Raw genomic sequence first — 19,124 nt, forward strand, 5'->3', positions numbered from 1 at the left:
CTCCTCAGAAAGTGAAAGCCAAACTACTCGAAAGAAGCATATAGCCTACTTCTTAACGGACACGGAATTGGTTCTGTTTAACATTACCCTTTACTTTCGTTTCAATTCTTCAAGGATTTATTGTTCTGCTTCGAAATATTTGGAATTGTTGCAATACGAAGATCCATCACAATAAAGTTCAACCACTTTAGATCCTAGTTCTTAATACCCGAATATTGCACGGAGAGTTCTTAGCGGCTAAGAAGCAAGCTCTAGGACAAATGCATCGCGTGCACTCCTCCTCAGCGCGCTCGTTGCAAGTATCGACTGCTCGTTGGCTTCCCCCGATCTAGATTATGTTAAAATTAATGTAGATGGGGTCTTTGACCCTCAACGAAAGTTGGCTGCCGTTGGTGTTTTACTCGGGACTCCGTAGGTTTACCGTTGGATGGTATGGTTTTATCGCCATCCATTTGCATTGAACGGTTTAAAGTTTACTCAAGAAAACCATTGGCACCAAGTTGTGTTTAAGATTGATTCGACAATGTTGGCTAATAAATTGTCTCGTGATGTGGTATATTTGTCCACTTTAGGATTTCATCTGGCTAAAGCTCGATCCAATGTATCTTTCAAAGTTGCTTTTGTCCCTTGTATTTGTAATAAAGTGGCCCATGAGTTCTTATCCTGGACACTTAGATTAGGGAATGTGTTGTTTTTTTTGACTCGGTTTGCCCGAGGTAATTGTTTCTGCTGTAACTCATGACATTGATCTTGATTAATATATTTTGTGGGCAAGCTTTTTCCCTTGTAGGTGCAAGGAGTTTTTAATGAGGGTATTTTCTTAAAAAAAGTACTTTTTAAATGGTAAATCACTCGTTTAGTACCTAAATTATTAATTTTTTTCAAAACCACATCTAACATTTAGTTTTTGTTTCATTTTTAGTATATCGCGTTAAAAACTTAATTGCACAACTTTTTTATGGGTAAATTACATCATTCGTCACTCAACTATCTTCTCGCTTCTATTTTAGAACTAAATTTTAAAAAAATCAATTTAGGATAAACTATGTATTTAGTACCTAAACTATTAGTTTTGCTCCACTTTAGTACCTAAACTTTCAATCTTTGTCAAAATCTACCTAACATTTAGTTTTTGTTTCGTTTTAGTATCACACCGTTCAAAACTTAACTCGCTTAGTATCTAAGCTATCAGTTTTGGTCCGTTTTAATATCTAGAATTTCAGTTTTTCTCAAAACTTAACTGAATTTTGAACGAGGTCCTAAAATGAAACAAAAACTAAAATTTAGGTATGGTTTTGAGAAAATTGAAAGTTTGGGTACTAAAACAGACTAAATCTGATAGCCTAGGTACTAAAAGTGTAATTTATTCTTCAATTTAACTACTCAACTTTCAAATTGCTCTTATTTTAATCACTCTAATTTTTTTTTTAATAATTTTAGTGACATGACATTTTTATTATTATTTTATTAATATATAATGAATTTTTTTTGAAAGTTAGAGTGATTAAATTATGAGTAATTTGAAAGTTAAGCAATTAAATTAAAAAAAAAAAAACTTTAGTGACCGCAATAAGAGTGAGAATATAGTAGAGTGACGAATAATGCAATTTATCCATAAAAAGGTGCCACGTGAAAAACACTGTTAACTTTTTAACGACGAGGTACTAAAACGAAATAAAAACTAAACATTAAGTATGGTTTTGAAAAAAATTGAAAGTTTAAGTACTAAAATGGGCTAAAATTATTAGTTTAGGTACTTAATGAATAATTTACCATATTTTAAATGGTAAACTACCTCTTTGATATATCATCTATTTGAATTTTTGTTTTAGCCATTCAATTAATTTTTTAAAAATAAATTATATTTAACTTTATGTTTTATTTTGATGTTTATCATTATATTTGACCATCAATTTAACGAAAATGATGATGTAACATGATATAAGTTAATATTTTTCTCTTTATTTTCTGACTTATCGTAGTCCCTTACCTTTAAACCCTAACTCGAGTCTCTCACCCATCGTATCCCAAAAACCCCCCAAGACCATCTACCTTCCTTCTATCCCTCAGCTCATTCCGCACGTTTGAGCACCCTAGCCCTCATCCGGACCATCCTAGCTCCCCAAACTCGAACTACTTGATGGTACAAGCTATTGATGATAGTCAGAAATATGATCATTTTCTTCGAACAACAAGAAGTATGTTATATGTTGTTATCATCGATGTAGCTGTAGTCACAGGTACAGTTTCAAATGCCATTGTAAAACCTCCAACGAATCCCACTGTTGATACTACAATGAAGGCAAAATTATATATATATATATCATGAATAATAGACTTGTATTTGAATATCTAAGTCCTTTATTCATTTGCTTTTTTTAAAAAAAAATCATATTAAAATTATTAATTTACGAAATTAGGATATGTAATAGTGGACTCCTATTTATAGAAACGATATAGAATTCAGGTTGTTACTACTTACTGCATAACATAATCCCGTCAAAAGCTTGGTACAGTCTGCATACATGATAAAATAGCGGTCCCTTATTATAATAGTGATCGTTATAGGTGCCGTCCGAAACTGTTATTGTACAACTACAATACCCACAACAACCGTAAAATATCCGTTATTGTCACAATCACGGTTAACGTGATCGAAAACATGACCGCGATCGCGATAAACACAATCGAAAACACGATAACAACCGTAATCTAAATCTATGATTGCCATTGATGGGGTTAATTACCTTACTTTTTCACAGCTTGTAGCATTCGGTAAGAGATTTACCATCTGATTTGGATAAATATCTGGCATAATATTCCTTTAACACAAAGTCTTTGTATCGAGGAGGATCAGGCTCGGATGTCAACTCACTGATTGGGCTGAACGTTTTGTGAAGCAAGCTTACATGTCCCGAGAAAGAGCTGGACACTGTAATTCTTGGTCCTGCATTCTTGTTTACTGCCCTGTGCCTCACACTCTTCAACTTGCCATTCGATACAATCTGCCATATAAACTACTACTTATGAGCTTAGTGGCTATTTTGGAAACAAAATGAAATTAGAATATAGAATTGTAAAACCTGAAGAAGATCTCCGATGTTTACGATCAGTCCCCCTCGAGTGGGGTGAACATCTAGCCATTGACACTGGTGAAGGACTTGGAGACCGTCGATTTCGTTCTGCAAAAGCACGTTCAAGAAGCCAGGATCCGTGTGTTCTTTCAGTCCCAAAGTGAGTTCCGGTTGGGGACAAGGGGGATAGTAGTGGCACACGATGCTACACCCTTTGCTGCCCCCCATCGAGCCGAGGTGGTCCGATCGGAGCCCGAGTGCCTCCGATAGCAACTCGAATAGCGTTTCCCCTAGTCTTTTGATATGCTTTACATACTCCATGGTTGAGTTTCTGAAGATTGTGTTAGAAAAACACAAGTCCGGGAAAACAAAAGGGTAAATTACGTGTTTAGTATACAAACTATCAATTTTGATCCGTTTTAATATCTAAACTTTAATTTTTTTTTCAAAAACATACATAAGTTTAGTTTTTCTTTTCATTTAATACACCGTTCAAAATTTAAAACTAAACTTTGATTTTTTTTAAAAAAATTAGGTACTAAAACGGACCAAAACTTGATAGTTTGGTATTAAATGTGTTAGGTTTATAACGTTGAGTACTAAAATGAAACAAAACTAGATGTTAGATACGATTTTTAAAATTTTAAAAATTTAAGTATTAAAATAAATCAAAACTGATAGTGTAGGTACTAAATGTATATTTTATTCAAAAATAAAAAATTAAAGATAAAATACACAAATAGTCCCTCAACTATTTGGTATGTTGTTTTGTTGAGTTATCTTACTATTAAAAATTATAAATTGGTCTCCTAATTATAAGGTTATTGCTTTATTGAGTCCTCAATTATTGAAAGTTACAAAATGATCACTCGATTATTTATATGTTTCAAACTTATACTTTTTATTAATGTTTTAACGACAGCTTGAGCTGGACGTTAACATACTGAATGTGATATAATAAAATTTGATCCCAAGATCTCAAACGATTATCATATTTCAATCAATAGCTTAACATACAACTCAAATTGTAATCAAATTTTTAACGAAAAATGATGAGTTTGAAATATATTAATAATCATGTGATCATTCTGTAACTTCTAATAGTCGATAACTCAACAAAACAACGTCCTATGATCGATGGACCATTTTATAACTTTTCATATTCAATGATTCAACAAAACCACATCATTCTATAATCAGAGGACCATTAGTGTACTTTATCCAAATAATAATAATAATAAACTAGTATTATTATTGAATCGAACAAAACATAATAAATATAGAACTAAAATATGAATAAACATATCTCACATTTGATATTCCACTAACATTTTAGTACTCTAGTCTCCAAAATTGGTTCATGCATGATATAATATTATAAATATCTCATAAAATAAAATATAAAATCATAGTTTTATATATTGAATCTCTAGTTCCATCAATCGAAAATATACTCAAATTTTTGAAACTATATTTATGATTGAAACCATATGATCGAAAGATTTTAGGATAAACTACACATTTATTACTTAAATTATTAATTTTAGTATATTTTAATATTTAAACTTTCAATTTTTTAAACATTTAGATTTTATTTCATTTTGATACCCTTTAAAAATCTAAATCGAACACTAATCGCTTTAAGTTTTTAATGACATATTAAAATGAAACAAAAATTAAATGTTAGGTATGATTTAAAAAATCAAAAATTTAGATATTAAAACAAGACAAAACTGATAATTTAATACTAGACGTATAATTTACCCAAGATTTTATAGTAGTAAATGAGACGAGTGTGTATACTTGTACATACCTGCAAACTGCTGGGATTTCGTTGGGGTCAAGATCGGAACGGAAGGAAGAAAGGAAAAGCGTGTCCCTCCAATCGGCAATTTTCGATGTATACAAATCAGCGTAGGAATTGAATCTCACCGTCTTCGTGGTGTCGTGGCTGTAGATCTCTCTCTTCAACCCCAGATCTTGCTCGTTAAACAAACGCACCCCGTCGATCATCTCATCCATCGCGTTCAAAGGGATCCCGTGATTGGTTACTTGGAAAATACCCCACTCTTTTGATGCCGCCTTAATTTGGTCCACCGTCTCCTTACGCCGGCTTCCGCCGGCTTCCGTGCCGCTGAGATCGACAGTGGGAATTTGATTGTTGTTGTTGTTGTTTGTGTGGGTGGGATTGATGATGAGTTCCTGGGCAAGCTCATCTGCTGGTCGTATGAACATCTTGGGGACGTTTACGATTCCAGAATCTACAAGTCCTTTAACACCGGCTTTTGTGTCATCGAATTTCTTCAGCTCCTTGCTTCTGCTGTAATCTGCCATTTTTCTCCAGATTTTGATGGAGTTCTTCAATGAGGACTCCAGTCAAGGAAGATAAGTGTCAGGACCTACCCCTCATCCTTTTACACGTTTAGACTTTAGGTGTGTTTGGTCGATTAGATTACTTGTAGGGCTATTTTGCCGGAATAATGCATACGGGGAGGTTTAATTCCCCAAATAATGCACTTTAATTATTATTTTCCCATTGCTATAGGAAATATGGAAAGCTCGGCGTCTTCAGATGGAGCTGTCGTCGTCTTCAACTTGGATATCCCGGCGTCTTCAGCAGATGTAGAAGCGTGGGAGCTGTGCATGTATGATTGATCTCTCGGCGTCTTCAGTTGGATTCTTCATAGGAACTCTCGGCGTCTTCAGTTGGATTCTTCGTAGGAAATCTCGGCGTCTTCAGTGCTGTGCATGGGACTGGACGTGAGAAATCACGGGTTCTGCAAGGAGAGAGCACGGGTTCTGCAAGGAGAGAGCACGGGTCCTGCAGGGCTGCACGTCTGCATGTGTGGGTCCTGCTCGTCTGCATGTGGGGGGCATGCAACTGTTGGATTTCTCGGCGTCTTCTTTACATTTAGGTAAGGATTTCTCGGCGTCTTTGCATGGAAGGCTGGATAGCTCGGCGTCTTCTTAACAAATAAATCCAATAATGCATGGATGAGTTACGAATGTGTTTATAAGAGAATGCTCGGGCTGAGGCAATGTGAGAGTTTGGGGCTGAGGCAATTCACAATTACAGAAGCAGTGAGAGCTTGAGAGGGAGATTGATCAGCAGTAAGATCACAAAGCATAGCCTGAGGTAATTTAAACTCAAGCCCTAGATCTCATTTGATTCTTGTTTTAAAGGTTTAGGGTTTCATATTGATCTCATAATTTTAGTTTCATAAGTTTATTAATTTTGTGATTATATGTTGTTACACTCTGAAATAATAATTTATATGTTGTTACATAATTTGAAATAAGGTTGGGACCATTTTGGAACATTGTAAAGTTTTAGGGACCATTTTGTAAAATTTAAGGAATTTAAGGAATAAGAGTAAATTATTAAAAGTTGCTATACTATGCTGGAATTTAGTATTAGTATGCTTAATTGGTTAAATTAGAAAGAATTTAAAATTTATGGATTAAATTGCTAACTTTGAAAATGTTGAGAACCAAATAGTAATTAGGGATCGTTTTGCAAAATTTGAGGAATTTAAGAAATTAGAGTAAATTATAAAAGTTGGTATACTATGCTTGAATTTAGTATTAATATGCTTAATTGGTTAAATTTGAAAGAATTTATAAATTTAGTGATTAAATTGCAAAGTTTGAAAATGTTGAGAAGCAAATAGTAATTAGGGATCATTTTATACTTGATGTTTATTTTTTATTAAAGTAGATAACATGCAATTGATTATTTGAATAAAACAATGTAATAATTGAGTGTAATATTTAATTTTTTTTTGTCTAGATTTGTTGAAACATGGCCGAAGAAAATGTTCTTTTGAGGCTAGATGGTCGACACATTTCGAGTAATTTGGGAGAACTGGTAATATGATCGACTTATTTTTTTATTTGAGAACGGTGTATTAATTCTAATTACAATGACTAATAAATTGCAGGATGACGAACAACGAGTCCTTCGTCCTCGACTTATCAACTGTGAGATGCCAGATCAACGTATTGTTGATAATTTGAAAACAGTGGGTTTTTATGATGTTGCTTTTGTAAGAGAATTTCGGTTGATCCCCGGTTTGATAAGTGCATTAATTGAAAGGTGGAGACCAGAAACTCATACTTTTCATCTTCCATGTGGTGAATGTACGATCACTTTGGAGGATGTGGCTTTACAACTAGGGGTTCCTACAAATGGAATGGCAGTGGTTGGAAATACAGATCTTGACATGTTTGCAATATGTGAGCGTTATCTTGGGAAGGTACCAGACAAAGATGTAGCGAAAGGGTCACGGCTGAGATTATCCTGGTTGGCAAATGAGTTTAAGCTCGATCCACAATGTAGTGAGCGAGACATTATATATGCAACTCGAGCATATATATTACGTTTGATCGGCGGAATCTTGATGCCAGATAAATCCAGTAATCTTGTCCATATACAATATCTTCCGTTTTTGGAGAACTTCTTTATGACCCGTCAGTATAGTTGGGGATCAGCAATATTGGCATTCTTGTATCGCGAGATGTGCAAGGCATCATTAATTGTTAATGATGCGTACACGACTGAAATCGGTGGATGCACGATGTTATTACAATCGTGGGCGTGGTACAGAATTCCATGGTTAACATCGATTAGCCGAACTGCAGTTGACTTTCCTCTTGCCGGAAGGTAATTTTATTGATTTAAAATATTTTATCTTTAATTAAATAAAGAATATTTTTGTAAATGAAAAATAATTACAAAATTTTATTTTGATTGGTATACAGATGGAGGCATAAAATAGAAAGAACGGGGTTGGCGCACAACAACGTGAAAGAGTTTAGGTTTAAGATTGATATCAAATGCAAAGTTGAGGTATATATAAAATTAATAAGTGAATTTATTTTTTATTATGTTTATATTATAATATTGTTATTTATTAATTTGTTGATTTTTATAATTATTTAATTAAATAATAACTATATAATTTTATTTTATAGTTTATTTGGAGGCCGTACCATGATCAAGAAATTATGTCGTGTGTACCGCAACATGTCTGGGAGGGTTGTGAATATTGGTGTGCTGTTACACCATTGATCCATTTCATGTTTGTGGAGTTCCAATTTGCCGATAGAGTGTTGAGGCAGTTCGGCTTCCACCAACATATTCCAGTCATTCCAGAGAATCATGATGCTCTCCATCGATTAGATGGGCGGGGTAGGGTCGGTGAGGATTGGTCGGTGAGGCATGCTAACCATATCAATCATTGGAACAACAGGGGTTCATACTTGCCAACGCTCACTCCCATACAACCAAATGACTTTGACTTCAAGAGTTCGGATTACCTGAATTATTTTTGGGAACATGGAAAGCCGTTCTTGACAACGATCAGAGAAAGGCGACAATTTATAGAGTATACCAAAAAATTCGATAAACCCGAGAAACCAAGAAGGACTGGGAGTGGGAGTGGGAGTTCTTCTCACCGTGGAGCAGAACAAGAGACAATGGATAATATCCCACCAGAATCTTTTGATCACACAAGATCATTTAGTCAAATGGTTGGTGATTCTGGTGTTACGCCCTACACTCCTCAGCATGTTCCTCATCAATCACTCATGTTCCCTCCTATGTTTGGGGCAACAAATGATTTTGATCAGATGACATATATGATCACAAGTACGAGTGTTTGTCCTCAGATGGGAGAGCATAGTGGTGGTGGGCATGTATTTACAACACCAGATCCTATGCCCTCGATGAATGAGCAGGTTGGTTATGCTGAACAAACTCCTGAACAAGTGCAACGACAACAACGAAACCGACGTGGGCCTCGACATTATTACTCAACAACACCCCGACACCGACAAGAGTTGTAATCCTTATTTTAATTATTTGTATCAAATTAAAGTAATTGAATCGAATATATTTACTATTATTATATCAGTAAATATAAATCATTAAAGTCAAGTAATTATTATTAAATCATTAAAATTAAGTAATTATTATTAAATTATTAAAATTAAATCATTAAAGTAATTATTATTAAATCATTAAATCATTAAATCATTAAAGTAATTATTATTAAAGCATTAAAGTTAAATCATTAAAGTAATTATTATTAAATCATTAAATCATTAAAATAATTATTATTAAATCATTAAATCATTAAATCATTAAAGTAATTATTATTAAATCATTAAAGTTAAATCATTAAATCATTAAAGTTAAATCATTAAATCATTAAAATTAAATCATTAAAGTAATTATTATTAAATCACTAAAATTAAATCATTAAAGTAATTATTATTAAATCATTAAAGTTAAATCATTAAAGTAATTATTATTAAATCATTAAAGTTAAATAATTATATTTAAATCATTAAAGTTAAATAATTAAATTTAAATAATTATTATTAAATATGTACTCGAGTAATTGAATCGCATATAATATAAAAATTTATAAAATAATAAGATTACTGCTGAGGTCTATACTGTGGAAGGTTTGGACAATTTCTTTTTGAATGCCCTTCACCTCTACATAATCCACACCTCTTCGGTTGGCCTTTCTCTCTAATATGTATATCCATACTGGTATGAATACGAGTAGATTCCGGTCGACCCGTTGGACTTCTACGAAGTAGTGGATTTGGCAACCATTCATCATGATCTCGATTGTCCCAATAAGATTCATTTGGGATCGGTCTGAACTCATGGTTGTATATATTTAATATCCTCTGTAGGTGAAAGCACTCATCAACATAAGTGTATGAATTGATTCCAGTATGCATACATGCAGCGACTGCATGAGCACACGGATATCTCCACGCCTGAAAGCGGCCACAATCACACCATCTTTGTCGTAAATTAACAGTAAATGATTCTCGATCAGCTCCTTCGTTGCGACGTATGCATGCGATGACAACAAAAGTATGTCCAATTCGATCGAAGTCATGAACAAACATTGAGGTTGCCATACGCTTATTTGCTTCCATTGCTTCTACCACCGCCGGAGCCTAGATTTTACCTCGATTTATCAGACACTCGATCTCTTTCCCTTTATCAGACCAAACTTTAGCCAACCTAAAGTATGTCTCTTTCACCACACTCGCTATTGGGAGATGTCGTGTACCTTTTAGTACTGAATTAATGGCCTCAGCAAGGTTTGTAGTCATGTGTCCGTATCTCCGACCACAATCGTATGCTTGCGACCACTTCTCCCGCTCGATTTTCGACGCCCATTTCCAAACACGCTCATCTATGGCCTTCAAATCCTCCAATCTCTTGTCAAAATTTGGTTGGCGTAGTTCATATCCTGTTTCAAAATAGATATTGTGTTAAAGTCAATTTATAAACAAACACATAAATGAGTACAAATGCTGAAAATAAAACTTACCCATGCTGACTATCTCCCTACGAATACGGCCGTTGTGAAACTTCTCAATACAATTCTTACCAATATGACGGATACAATATGCGGGATATGCGTGCGGAGGTGTCCAACGACTTCCCGGTCGTTCAATTGCTGCCAAAAGGCCAGTTCCTCGATCGGATATCAAGGAAACTCCTTCTTCTCGGACGACATACTTACGTAGATTATTGAGAAAGAAGTCCCAAGCCTCTGTTGTCTCTCCTTCAACGATGGCGAATGCCATTGTACCTTGTGATGACCCAAGCATCTTGCCTCTGCATTTTGGACACTCTGATCAACCATTTACACTCGGGCCCATATTTAACACACTTTGCGTACAAAGTTTTCTGGTTGGACTCTGCAGTCTTGCAATCTACATGGCCTCTTATGCAATACTCTTTAATCGCTAGTGTAGCTTCTTTTTTTCCTCTGTAATGCTTCCCAACTGCTAATTCACCAGAGTTATCGGACGATTCAATCATATAGCCTGAAGTTAAATGTGGCATCTCCGGGAATTCAGGTGCCCTCATTGCTTCATAATCAATCTCCTGCATGTGAGGGGTAGGTTGATACGATGTCGAATATTCATCAATATTGATATCAGCTTCATCACCATGGAACATGGCATCATCCTCAGCCAAAAGAGGTTCCTCAGTTTCTTCATCTTCACTGGAATCTTCAAGTATTTCTTCCCAGCGGTTTTCAGCATCATACTCTGCGGCTCCAGATGTTCCACCAACTTCATTTGCGCTTTCCAACATCGCCACAAAGCTGTTCATCGACCTATATGTTGGGTTATCGAAATGACTCTCGAAACCCATTTGAGATGAAGTTTCAACCGCATTTATTGATGACCCGGGCACATTAGATATATTACACAACTCAACAAATAACTCAATAATTGGAATATTTGTTGAGTCATGTAATTCAACCATAGTTATAATATCATCGTCTTCTTCAAGTGGTACTGCAGCATACCTGACCGGATTGGGACATACCATAAATCTGTACCTCAAACCATCAACTTTAGCACGTATTTTTCTTTTTATCCTCTCCTTGATCTCTGCAAATGTGATGTCCCTTTTAAACATCATATTTATAGGTGTTTCAGACTGAAAAATAACTCCGACCTCATTTTCCATCATATGTCCATTGTAATGGACAATCGTGAAAAATTTGTTGCTCATTTTCTCTACACGTAAAAATATAGATATTCAGAATAAATTACATTAATAATGTAATGAAAATTAATTATTTACAAAACTATAAATAATAAATATAAATTATGTTAACAATTGTTTTATAAAAATAATACTTAAATACATTATTATTACGGTAAAAATATCAGGATTACATAATGGGAATTTTTTTCCCACTAAATCAAAATAACACGAAAATTTAAATTAACAATAATACTCAAACTTAAATTTTCTGTATACCTAATCATCAAACTTAAATTTTCTAATTTTAAATTATCATTAGTACTCTAAATTACATTACTATGGTCTCATGAACAAAATTTAAATGTATCATTCTCCTAACATATATGAGCATTCTTTCAACACGAAAAAAACAGAGTTCGTATGGGAAACGAGAAAGAACTTACGTGTTTTTGAACGACGTTAAACCAAAGCTCGAAAAATTACTGAACCAACAAAAATCTCCAATATCACTTCAAGCAGCAGCTTCAATTGAATCTAATGCAAAAAAAAAATTCCCTCACTTGCTTCTGTAAGTTAAAACCAACTGCATGCAATGAAATACAATACCCACCCCTATTTTATAACAAGTAATTGAAGACTTCGAGTAAATTATTAGTCTCACGCTTCAGACGAATCTCACGCTTCGACGACAAACAATACAGACGCATGCAGAACGAATCTCGAAAGAAGAAGACGCCGAGATTTCACGACCACCTGCAACCAAATATTCTCCATGTATAGCTTAAGACGCCGGGAAATCGAATGCCCCTGTAACCCTATTAACTAAAGACGTCGAGCACTCCTATTATTATTGTATTCAACTGTTAAATCAACTCTGCATGAGTCAAGCAGAGATGAAGACGTTCAGGCCCCCAGAATGCATGCACGATTCAGAGAGTCATGCAGAGATTCCCGCCAGACGACAGGTGAAGACGCCGAGAGATCCACCTTGGCATTCCTTGTAGCATGCAGAAGACGCCGAGAGATCCTACAGTCCAATTGCTTGAAGACGCCGAGCATTCCCATCAGACGACAGGTGAAGACGCCGAGAGATCCACCTTGGCATTCCTTGTAGCATGCAGAAGACGCCGAGAGATCCCTCAGTCCAATTGCTTGAAGACACCGAGCATTCCCATAGTGTCATAACCCCAAAGACGCCGAGAAAGCAATCATGGAAAAATTAACCCTAAAAACGTCGAGATATCCAAAGAACCATGGAAAAATTAACCCTAAAAACGCCGAGATATCCAAAGAACCACTTGAAGCACTGTACATTTCACCCCATTTCGGGAAATAATAAATAAAATGGATTTTTTTGGGAATTAAACAATCACTAAATCATTATTTGGGCAGTTTTGCCTTACTTGTAGAAATAGGATTATCTGTAAAATTAAGATCACTTGAAATATTATATTTTATGTTTGATTCGTTAAACATAAATATAAAATTACAATGTTAAATAAAAAATTATTAAAATATATATTTTATCAAATTATTATTATATATTTATTTTTTTAACAAATTGAATTCTATTATAATTTTAATATATTTAATATATATATATATTTTAAAAAAATTTAATTCATAAAATTCATATATTTTTTATAAAATTAAAAAGATAAATAGGTTTAATGAAAGAGTAAAATTTTATTTTAACCCATGAACTTTATATAAAATTCTAATTATGATTTTTTTAAAAATCTAAAATAGTTTAAATATAAATTTGTAATTTAACGTTCGTATAATTTTTTTATTCAACCACAAAAGAATAATATTTTTGAAAAAAAAAATTAAGGGCATTTTAGTCCAAAACGCCGGGAATGTAACAATACCTAAGGGAATGGGTAATCACATTCTCGGTAATATACCCCAAAATAGCACTGTTCGAAATAACTTATTATCAGGGATTGTGAATGTTTGCCAACCAAACGGGAGAATGATATATTATTCCCGCCGTAATGTGAGATACCCTAAATTAAACCCCTTAGGGTAAATTTTAATTTTTTTACTATTTTAAAAAAAAGACTTTATGGTAAAGTATACAAGTAGTCCCCAATTATGGGGTATTATTTTATTAAGTTTTTTTACAATTAAAATTTATAAAATGATCCTCTAGATTATTTTGTTGAGTCCTCCTACTGTTAAAAGTTATAAAATGATTATTCGATTATTCATTTGTTATAAATTCATCCTTTTTTCGTTAAAAAAATTTGTGGACTCTGAAATGAACGTTAACCTATTTACTGAGATATGATAAAATTTGATCCCATAATCATTTTAGTTGTATTTTGTCAATTGAGTCTTCGTTTAGATTGTCGTCAAGTTAGTGCTTTAAACATTATATCAGCAAGTCAATGTTTGAAAGTAACAACGATACATATCATTAAAACATGATTTTATCATATCCTAATTAGTACGTTAAAATCCATAACAACAATACATATCATTAAAACATGATTTTATCATATCCTAATTAATACGTTAAAATCCATACGAACACTGATCACTAACGGTACAGTTCAACAACTTCCGTAACACTGACGGGGAATGGATCCTTGGTTATAACCGTTACATTGGTCGTTGCTCGGTTCTCCATTCCGAAGTGTGGGTGCTGCACGATGGTTTACATCTTGCTTGGAATCAAGGGTACCAATGCATTGAGGTGGAGATGGACAATTATGAAGCAGTTTAAAGTTTTTTGTACCCTTGGTGTAGATACGAGCCGGTGCACTTCCGACGTGCTCGCGAGCTTATCAAACGAAATTGGAGCATCAAGATCTCCCATGTCTGCCGCGAAGCCAATGGTGTAGCCGATGCTATCGCCAAGCAGGCCCAAACGACGACCACAGGTCTCCAGATGCTTCATTGTCCTACTGCCGATATTCATCGGTTAATATAGGCTGATATGCGATCCTGGAATAGGATCCCAACCAACCACTAGGTCTTAGTGGTTCCTTTGTAACCAAAAAAAATCCAGACGAACATCAATTATTTAAAAAAATGATAATTTTAGAATATATGAATAATCGAGTATCATTTTGTAACTTTTAATAATAAAAGATTCAACAAAACATGATCTTATAGTTGAAGGATTATTTTATAACTTTTAATAATCATGAGACTTAATAAATAATACTCCATAGTCAAAAATCATTCGTGTATTTTACCCTATAGTTTAACCGGGATGGAGAAGAGGAAAAGGAAAAATTTGATTATGGCTGAAATGTTTGGGATAAGAGTGAAATAAGTTATGGAAATATTTTGTAATTATCCAAAACTAATGGAGAAGTGACAAATTTGGATATTTAGTATTTACATTAAAATTATGTTATAAATTTGAAATATAATTAATATTTATAAAATTTTATATTATATAGTATAATTTATTCAAACCAAGTTCATGGATATTTACATAGATATTAACTTCCATTTTATTAGAGAAAAATTCAGCATGGTCTTATTAAAGTGCATGGTCTTCATATTGCTCCATGAACTTGTCGTTGAATTTCTTGAAACCGGACAATATTTCAAGCATGTGTTTCTCGGCCGGTAAAATCATCGTCCGTAAGTGGAAGACACTGTTCGAAAATAGCATATGTTACCGCCTAGGCACTTGTTCGAAACAGATTAGAGGGACCTATGGACTTATTCATAAACTAATGTATAAGTTCAGGTTCTAGACCAAAACATACAATGATCATATTCTAAACTATAAGTTCGAGATCTACTAAACCAGGTCGGGGTGTTACAGCTTCCGCATAAGATATGAAAAATAAAAATGAAAGGAGAGGTACCCTTCTTTCTGATCGAATCCAAAACAGGCCGGGACGGTGGAGATGCCAGTTGCTTCCAATAGTTTGAGGCAATAGAAAACATCTGGGACTTCTCCCACATTTTCAGCTACTTCGATTGCTTTCCGAGGCAAACGAATTTGAGGAAATGAATACATGGCACCTTCAGTGAAGTTGCAAATAACATTTTTGCAGCTGTTGAATCCATCGTTCATCATCCTTGCTCTTCTTCTCAAGGATTCAAGGATTCCTTTAATGCCATTTTATTCCATGTGATAATCGAACCCAGTCAGTGATTAAAATACAAACCTAGTAAATTATGGGGGCTTATAGCATGAATAAAACATTTTCTAGATATTCTTATACAAAGGACTAAAGTGCAACACATCAACAATTTAGGGATTAAATCAGGCATTCGACCAAAGCATGTAAACATTCAAACAGTGGTAAAAATGTAAAAGCAATAAAATGGAAGCCTCAAATTATAAAGGTCAAAGTCTCATATTTAGTGACTAAAATAAAATGTTACAAAATATGGAGGATTACGGAATGAAATGCGCACCCAAGACCCCTGAAACGACGTTGTTTTGACACGGGTATATAAACCCAGATCCAAGGCCTAAAATGGCCTAAGTCTTTCATTTTTCCCTTTTTCTATTTTTTTACCAAAAGGAGAAATCATTTTTCTCTCAACTCTCTCTTCACTCTTCTCCGCCGAAGGAGTCACATAGCCTTCGGTCACCACATGCCAACGCCGTCGACAATCGTCCATGGTGGCTAGTACTCCAACCAAATCCCAAAAAGGAACCCTCTCCCTCTCCTAAGTCTATATCCAAGCCCCTTCAAGCCTAAAAACCCATGAAACACCCTAGATCTAGGGATTTACCTTCGAAAAACACCACTTTCCGACAATGTTTGGCTTCCCAATGAGCGACAATGGACGGTAAGCTCATCCTCTCTCATTCATCTTCTTCTTCTTCTTCTTCTTCTTCTTCTTCTTCTTCTTTTTGTTTTTCTTTTTCAAGTGTTTAATGCTCTAGCCAAGGAGGAAACATCACTGGGGTCAACGGCTTGAGCAAACGACGGTGATGTCATCAAAAGGATAGGTAAAAATTAACCCTGAGGCTTGCTTTGACATTTTTTGTGGTGACCATCATATATCTCAGCGGTGGTGACAGATCTCGGGAATGAGATGGGTCATAGGTGAGGATTCATTAGGGATCGTTGGATCAGATCTGATCCAACAACTGAGATCGTGAACGGCGCGGATGAGTTGCAAGGGTTTAGGATTAAACCTTAGCCTAGGGTTGATTTGGATTGTTAGATCAGATCTTGATTCAACGATTAATATGGAGCGATGACAGAGACAAAACCTTAGCTACCATTGGGTTGTCATGTGGGCCATTATTGGGCCCCATTTTTGCATTTAGGCTTGTACAACTAATTAATAATAATATTTTTTTATTTGTTTACAATAATAACTATAATAATTGATGATGATGATGATAATAATAATGGGGTCGAAAAATGGTGATTATAGACCTGCTCATAAAATCCATCTGATGTGGGATCTGGAAGAAAATTTGGGGCTCATTAAAAAATTAAGATTTTAAGGGTTTCAATTGTGAGTGTGTTTAACCAATGTAAATTTATTAATCTCCATTCTTCAAGCTTTAATTCAAGTTTCATTTCTTAAGTTTTTCATTAGTTAGCAAAAATGGGTTTTTGTGGAAGTCAATGGAGTGGATGGATTTTTAGTTGCTCTAGTAGATTTCAGTTATAGAAAACGTTTTTTTAGCATTAATCCAACCATTTAGTTGAGTTAGTAACACCTTTACTTACCTTTGTTAGTAAAAGAGGTGGGAGAAAACTCAAGAGTAAGAGGTAAAGAAAAGTTAACCTTGGATTGATTTGGGGAGAGTTCTAGCCATCAAAGAATCAAGGTAACATATTTACAACTCCCTTATACCATTTGTGGGTCACTAGAAAATGCATGATAGCTAGAAAGTTGAGATTGAAGCATGTATGATCATCCATGGCATATTCTAGCTTATGGTGTTATTTAACTTATTTAAAGCCCCTTTATGATCCATTTTATCATGTATAAACTTATGTTGGTCAATTGGAAATGTTGGAATGGTTTTTTGAGGGTTTGGAAGTGTTTAAACGGGTAAAAATTTGAAGTTGCAGAAGAGGTTTTGAAACCCTTATGGTTGGTTTCAAAACCTTTTGTCCATAATGTAATTTCAGGCAAAGATTTCGAAACCTCTACAGTAGGTTTCGAAACCCCCTTCTCATACCTAAAAAACAATTATGTTGAGGTTTCTAAACCTCTACAATATGTTTTGAAACCTTTGATTGATTTTGGCCAAATTAGCCAAGAATGGTACACGAATGGTTGTGGACTTATAGTATGCTTCTAATTGGGATAATTTCAAATAAAACGATAAGTGAGAACGAAATATTGCTAAATACAATTAGAAACGATAAAAATTAAGGCGACATAAAACTAACCTTAATTGATGTTCAGGAAACGATCAGGACACCCAAGTTCCTTTAGTAGGATTATGGTATCGAAGTATAGAATCGGTTCAGATATCCTTAGGTAGTGCGCAAAGCACTTTAAACCAACTAACTAGGGTCGAGGCCCGACACTCGCGAGGGGTGGGTTAGTCGAGGTGTTATGTCCGATGTAGAGATTTCGGGTCTCATCTTCGGTAGACTAGAGGGGTGTGTGAGCTCTGAGATGCAGAACCCTCAACCGCACCATGATGTCTACCATAGAGTAGAGAGTGCAATATACGAGTATACTCACTATTTCATTATTATGAATTAGCTTGTTCATGACATTAACACTTTTAGTATGACTTAGTTGTTAGTGTGACGTTGGGCTAGTTAGCTCAGCGTTTGGAATTTGTTTCCTTACGTAGGTTAGGTCGAGGAGCAGTTAGATGACCCTTTTGCCAGCAGCCAGACCAGACTAGTGCAGGGTATGTCTCAAGTTCATCTTAAAGGGCATGTATATTTGTAAACCCCATTTTGTATATTCGAATTGTAACTTATTTTAAAAGATGATCTCTATAATTTGAAATATTATTTTGGGAGCTCCTGATTGTAAACTATTTTATTAAAATTTGTGGTTGATTTATCTTAGCATGAGTACTTACAGATGATCATTTTTTTAAATGAAGAAATTAAAAGAATATTTTTGGTCAGCCACTCTACTGGTTTGTACGGCATTCTGATCGATCGAATATGTGTTGTATTGGTCTAGGGCGTTACAACCTTTTTCTACTCTAAACCAAAACCCCCACCCTCCACAAATTTAACTTAACGCTCACGATTCAATCTAGTATTTTCATGATATCATGAAATATAAGGCTAATTTACGTCGTGATCGGTTTAAGAGATAATCGATAGAATTTAAAATGTTATCTTATATGATTTAATGTTGTCTTGTTAATTCTAAAAAAGTTACATATTTAATAAAAATTCCAGTTACGACCTATATTGTTACATGAGTTTCTCTATTAAATAAAATTTACCATTGAGGATATCATTTTACGTTATAACCTTAAAAATATATGATTTACATAATCTATTATAGACAATGTAATATTTTCAGTTAAAACCTAAAATATTAATTGTCCACTCTAAAAAGTGATATTTGGTAATAAT

General features: G+C 34.4%; 1 protein-coding gene across 1 annotated transcript; it reads right to left on the reverse strand.

Annotated features, from left to right (window-relative positions):
* Positions 1 to 2,502: 2,502 nt before the first annotated feature.
* LOC120137900 (1-aminocyclopropane-1-carboxylate oxidase homolog 1-like) lies at positions 2,503 to 5,501 on the reverse strand. Its single transcript, XM_039153539.1, has 3 exons — positions 4,888 to 5,501; positions 3,084 to 3,405; positions 2,503 to 3,005 (listed from the first exon to the last, which is right to left on the reverse strand). The coding sequence occupies exons 1-3, from the start codon at positions 5,406 to 5,408 to the stop codon at positions 2,757 to 2,759; spliced, it is 1,092 nt and encodes a 363-aa protein (XP_039009470.1). The 5' UTR covers positions 5,409 to 5,501; the 3' UTR covers positions 2,503 to 2,756.
* Positions 5,502 to 19,124: the final 13,623 nt, after the last annotated feature.

This window comes from Hibiscus syriacus, unplaced genomic scaffold, assembly GCF_006381635.1.
Source record: "Hibiscus syriacus cultivar Baekdansim isolate YM2019G1 unplaced genomic scaffold, ASM638163v2 tig00110676_pilon, whole genome shotgun sequence".
In the NCBI taxonomy this organism is placed as follows: Eukaryota; Viridiplantae; Streptophyta; class Magnoliopsida; order Malvales; family Malvaceae; genus Hibiscus; species Hibiscus syriacus.

Excerpts from the sequence above, each read along its gene's own strand:
- LOC120137900 (XM_039153539.1), bottom strand. The coding sequence starts at position 5,408 with ATGGCAGATTACAGCAGAAGCAAGGAGCTGAAGAAATTCGATGACACA. Across the intron at positions 3,406-4,887 it reads GAAATCCCAGCAGTTTGCAG|AAACTCAACCATGGAGTATG; the intron begins GTATGTACAAGT and ends CACAATCTTCAG. Across the intron at positions 3,006-3,083 it reads ACATCGGAGATCTTCTTCAG|ATTGTATCGAATGGCAAGTT; the intron begins GTTTTACAATTC and ends TTTATATGGCAG.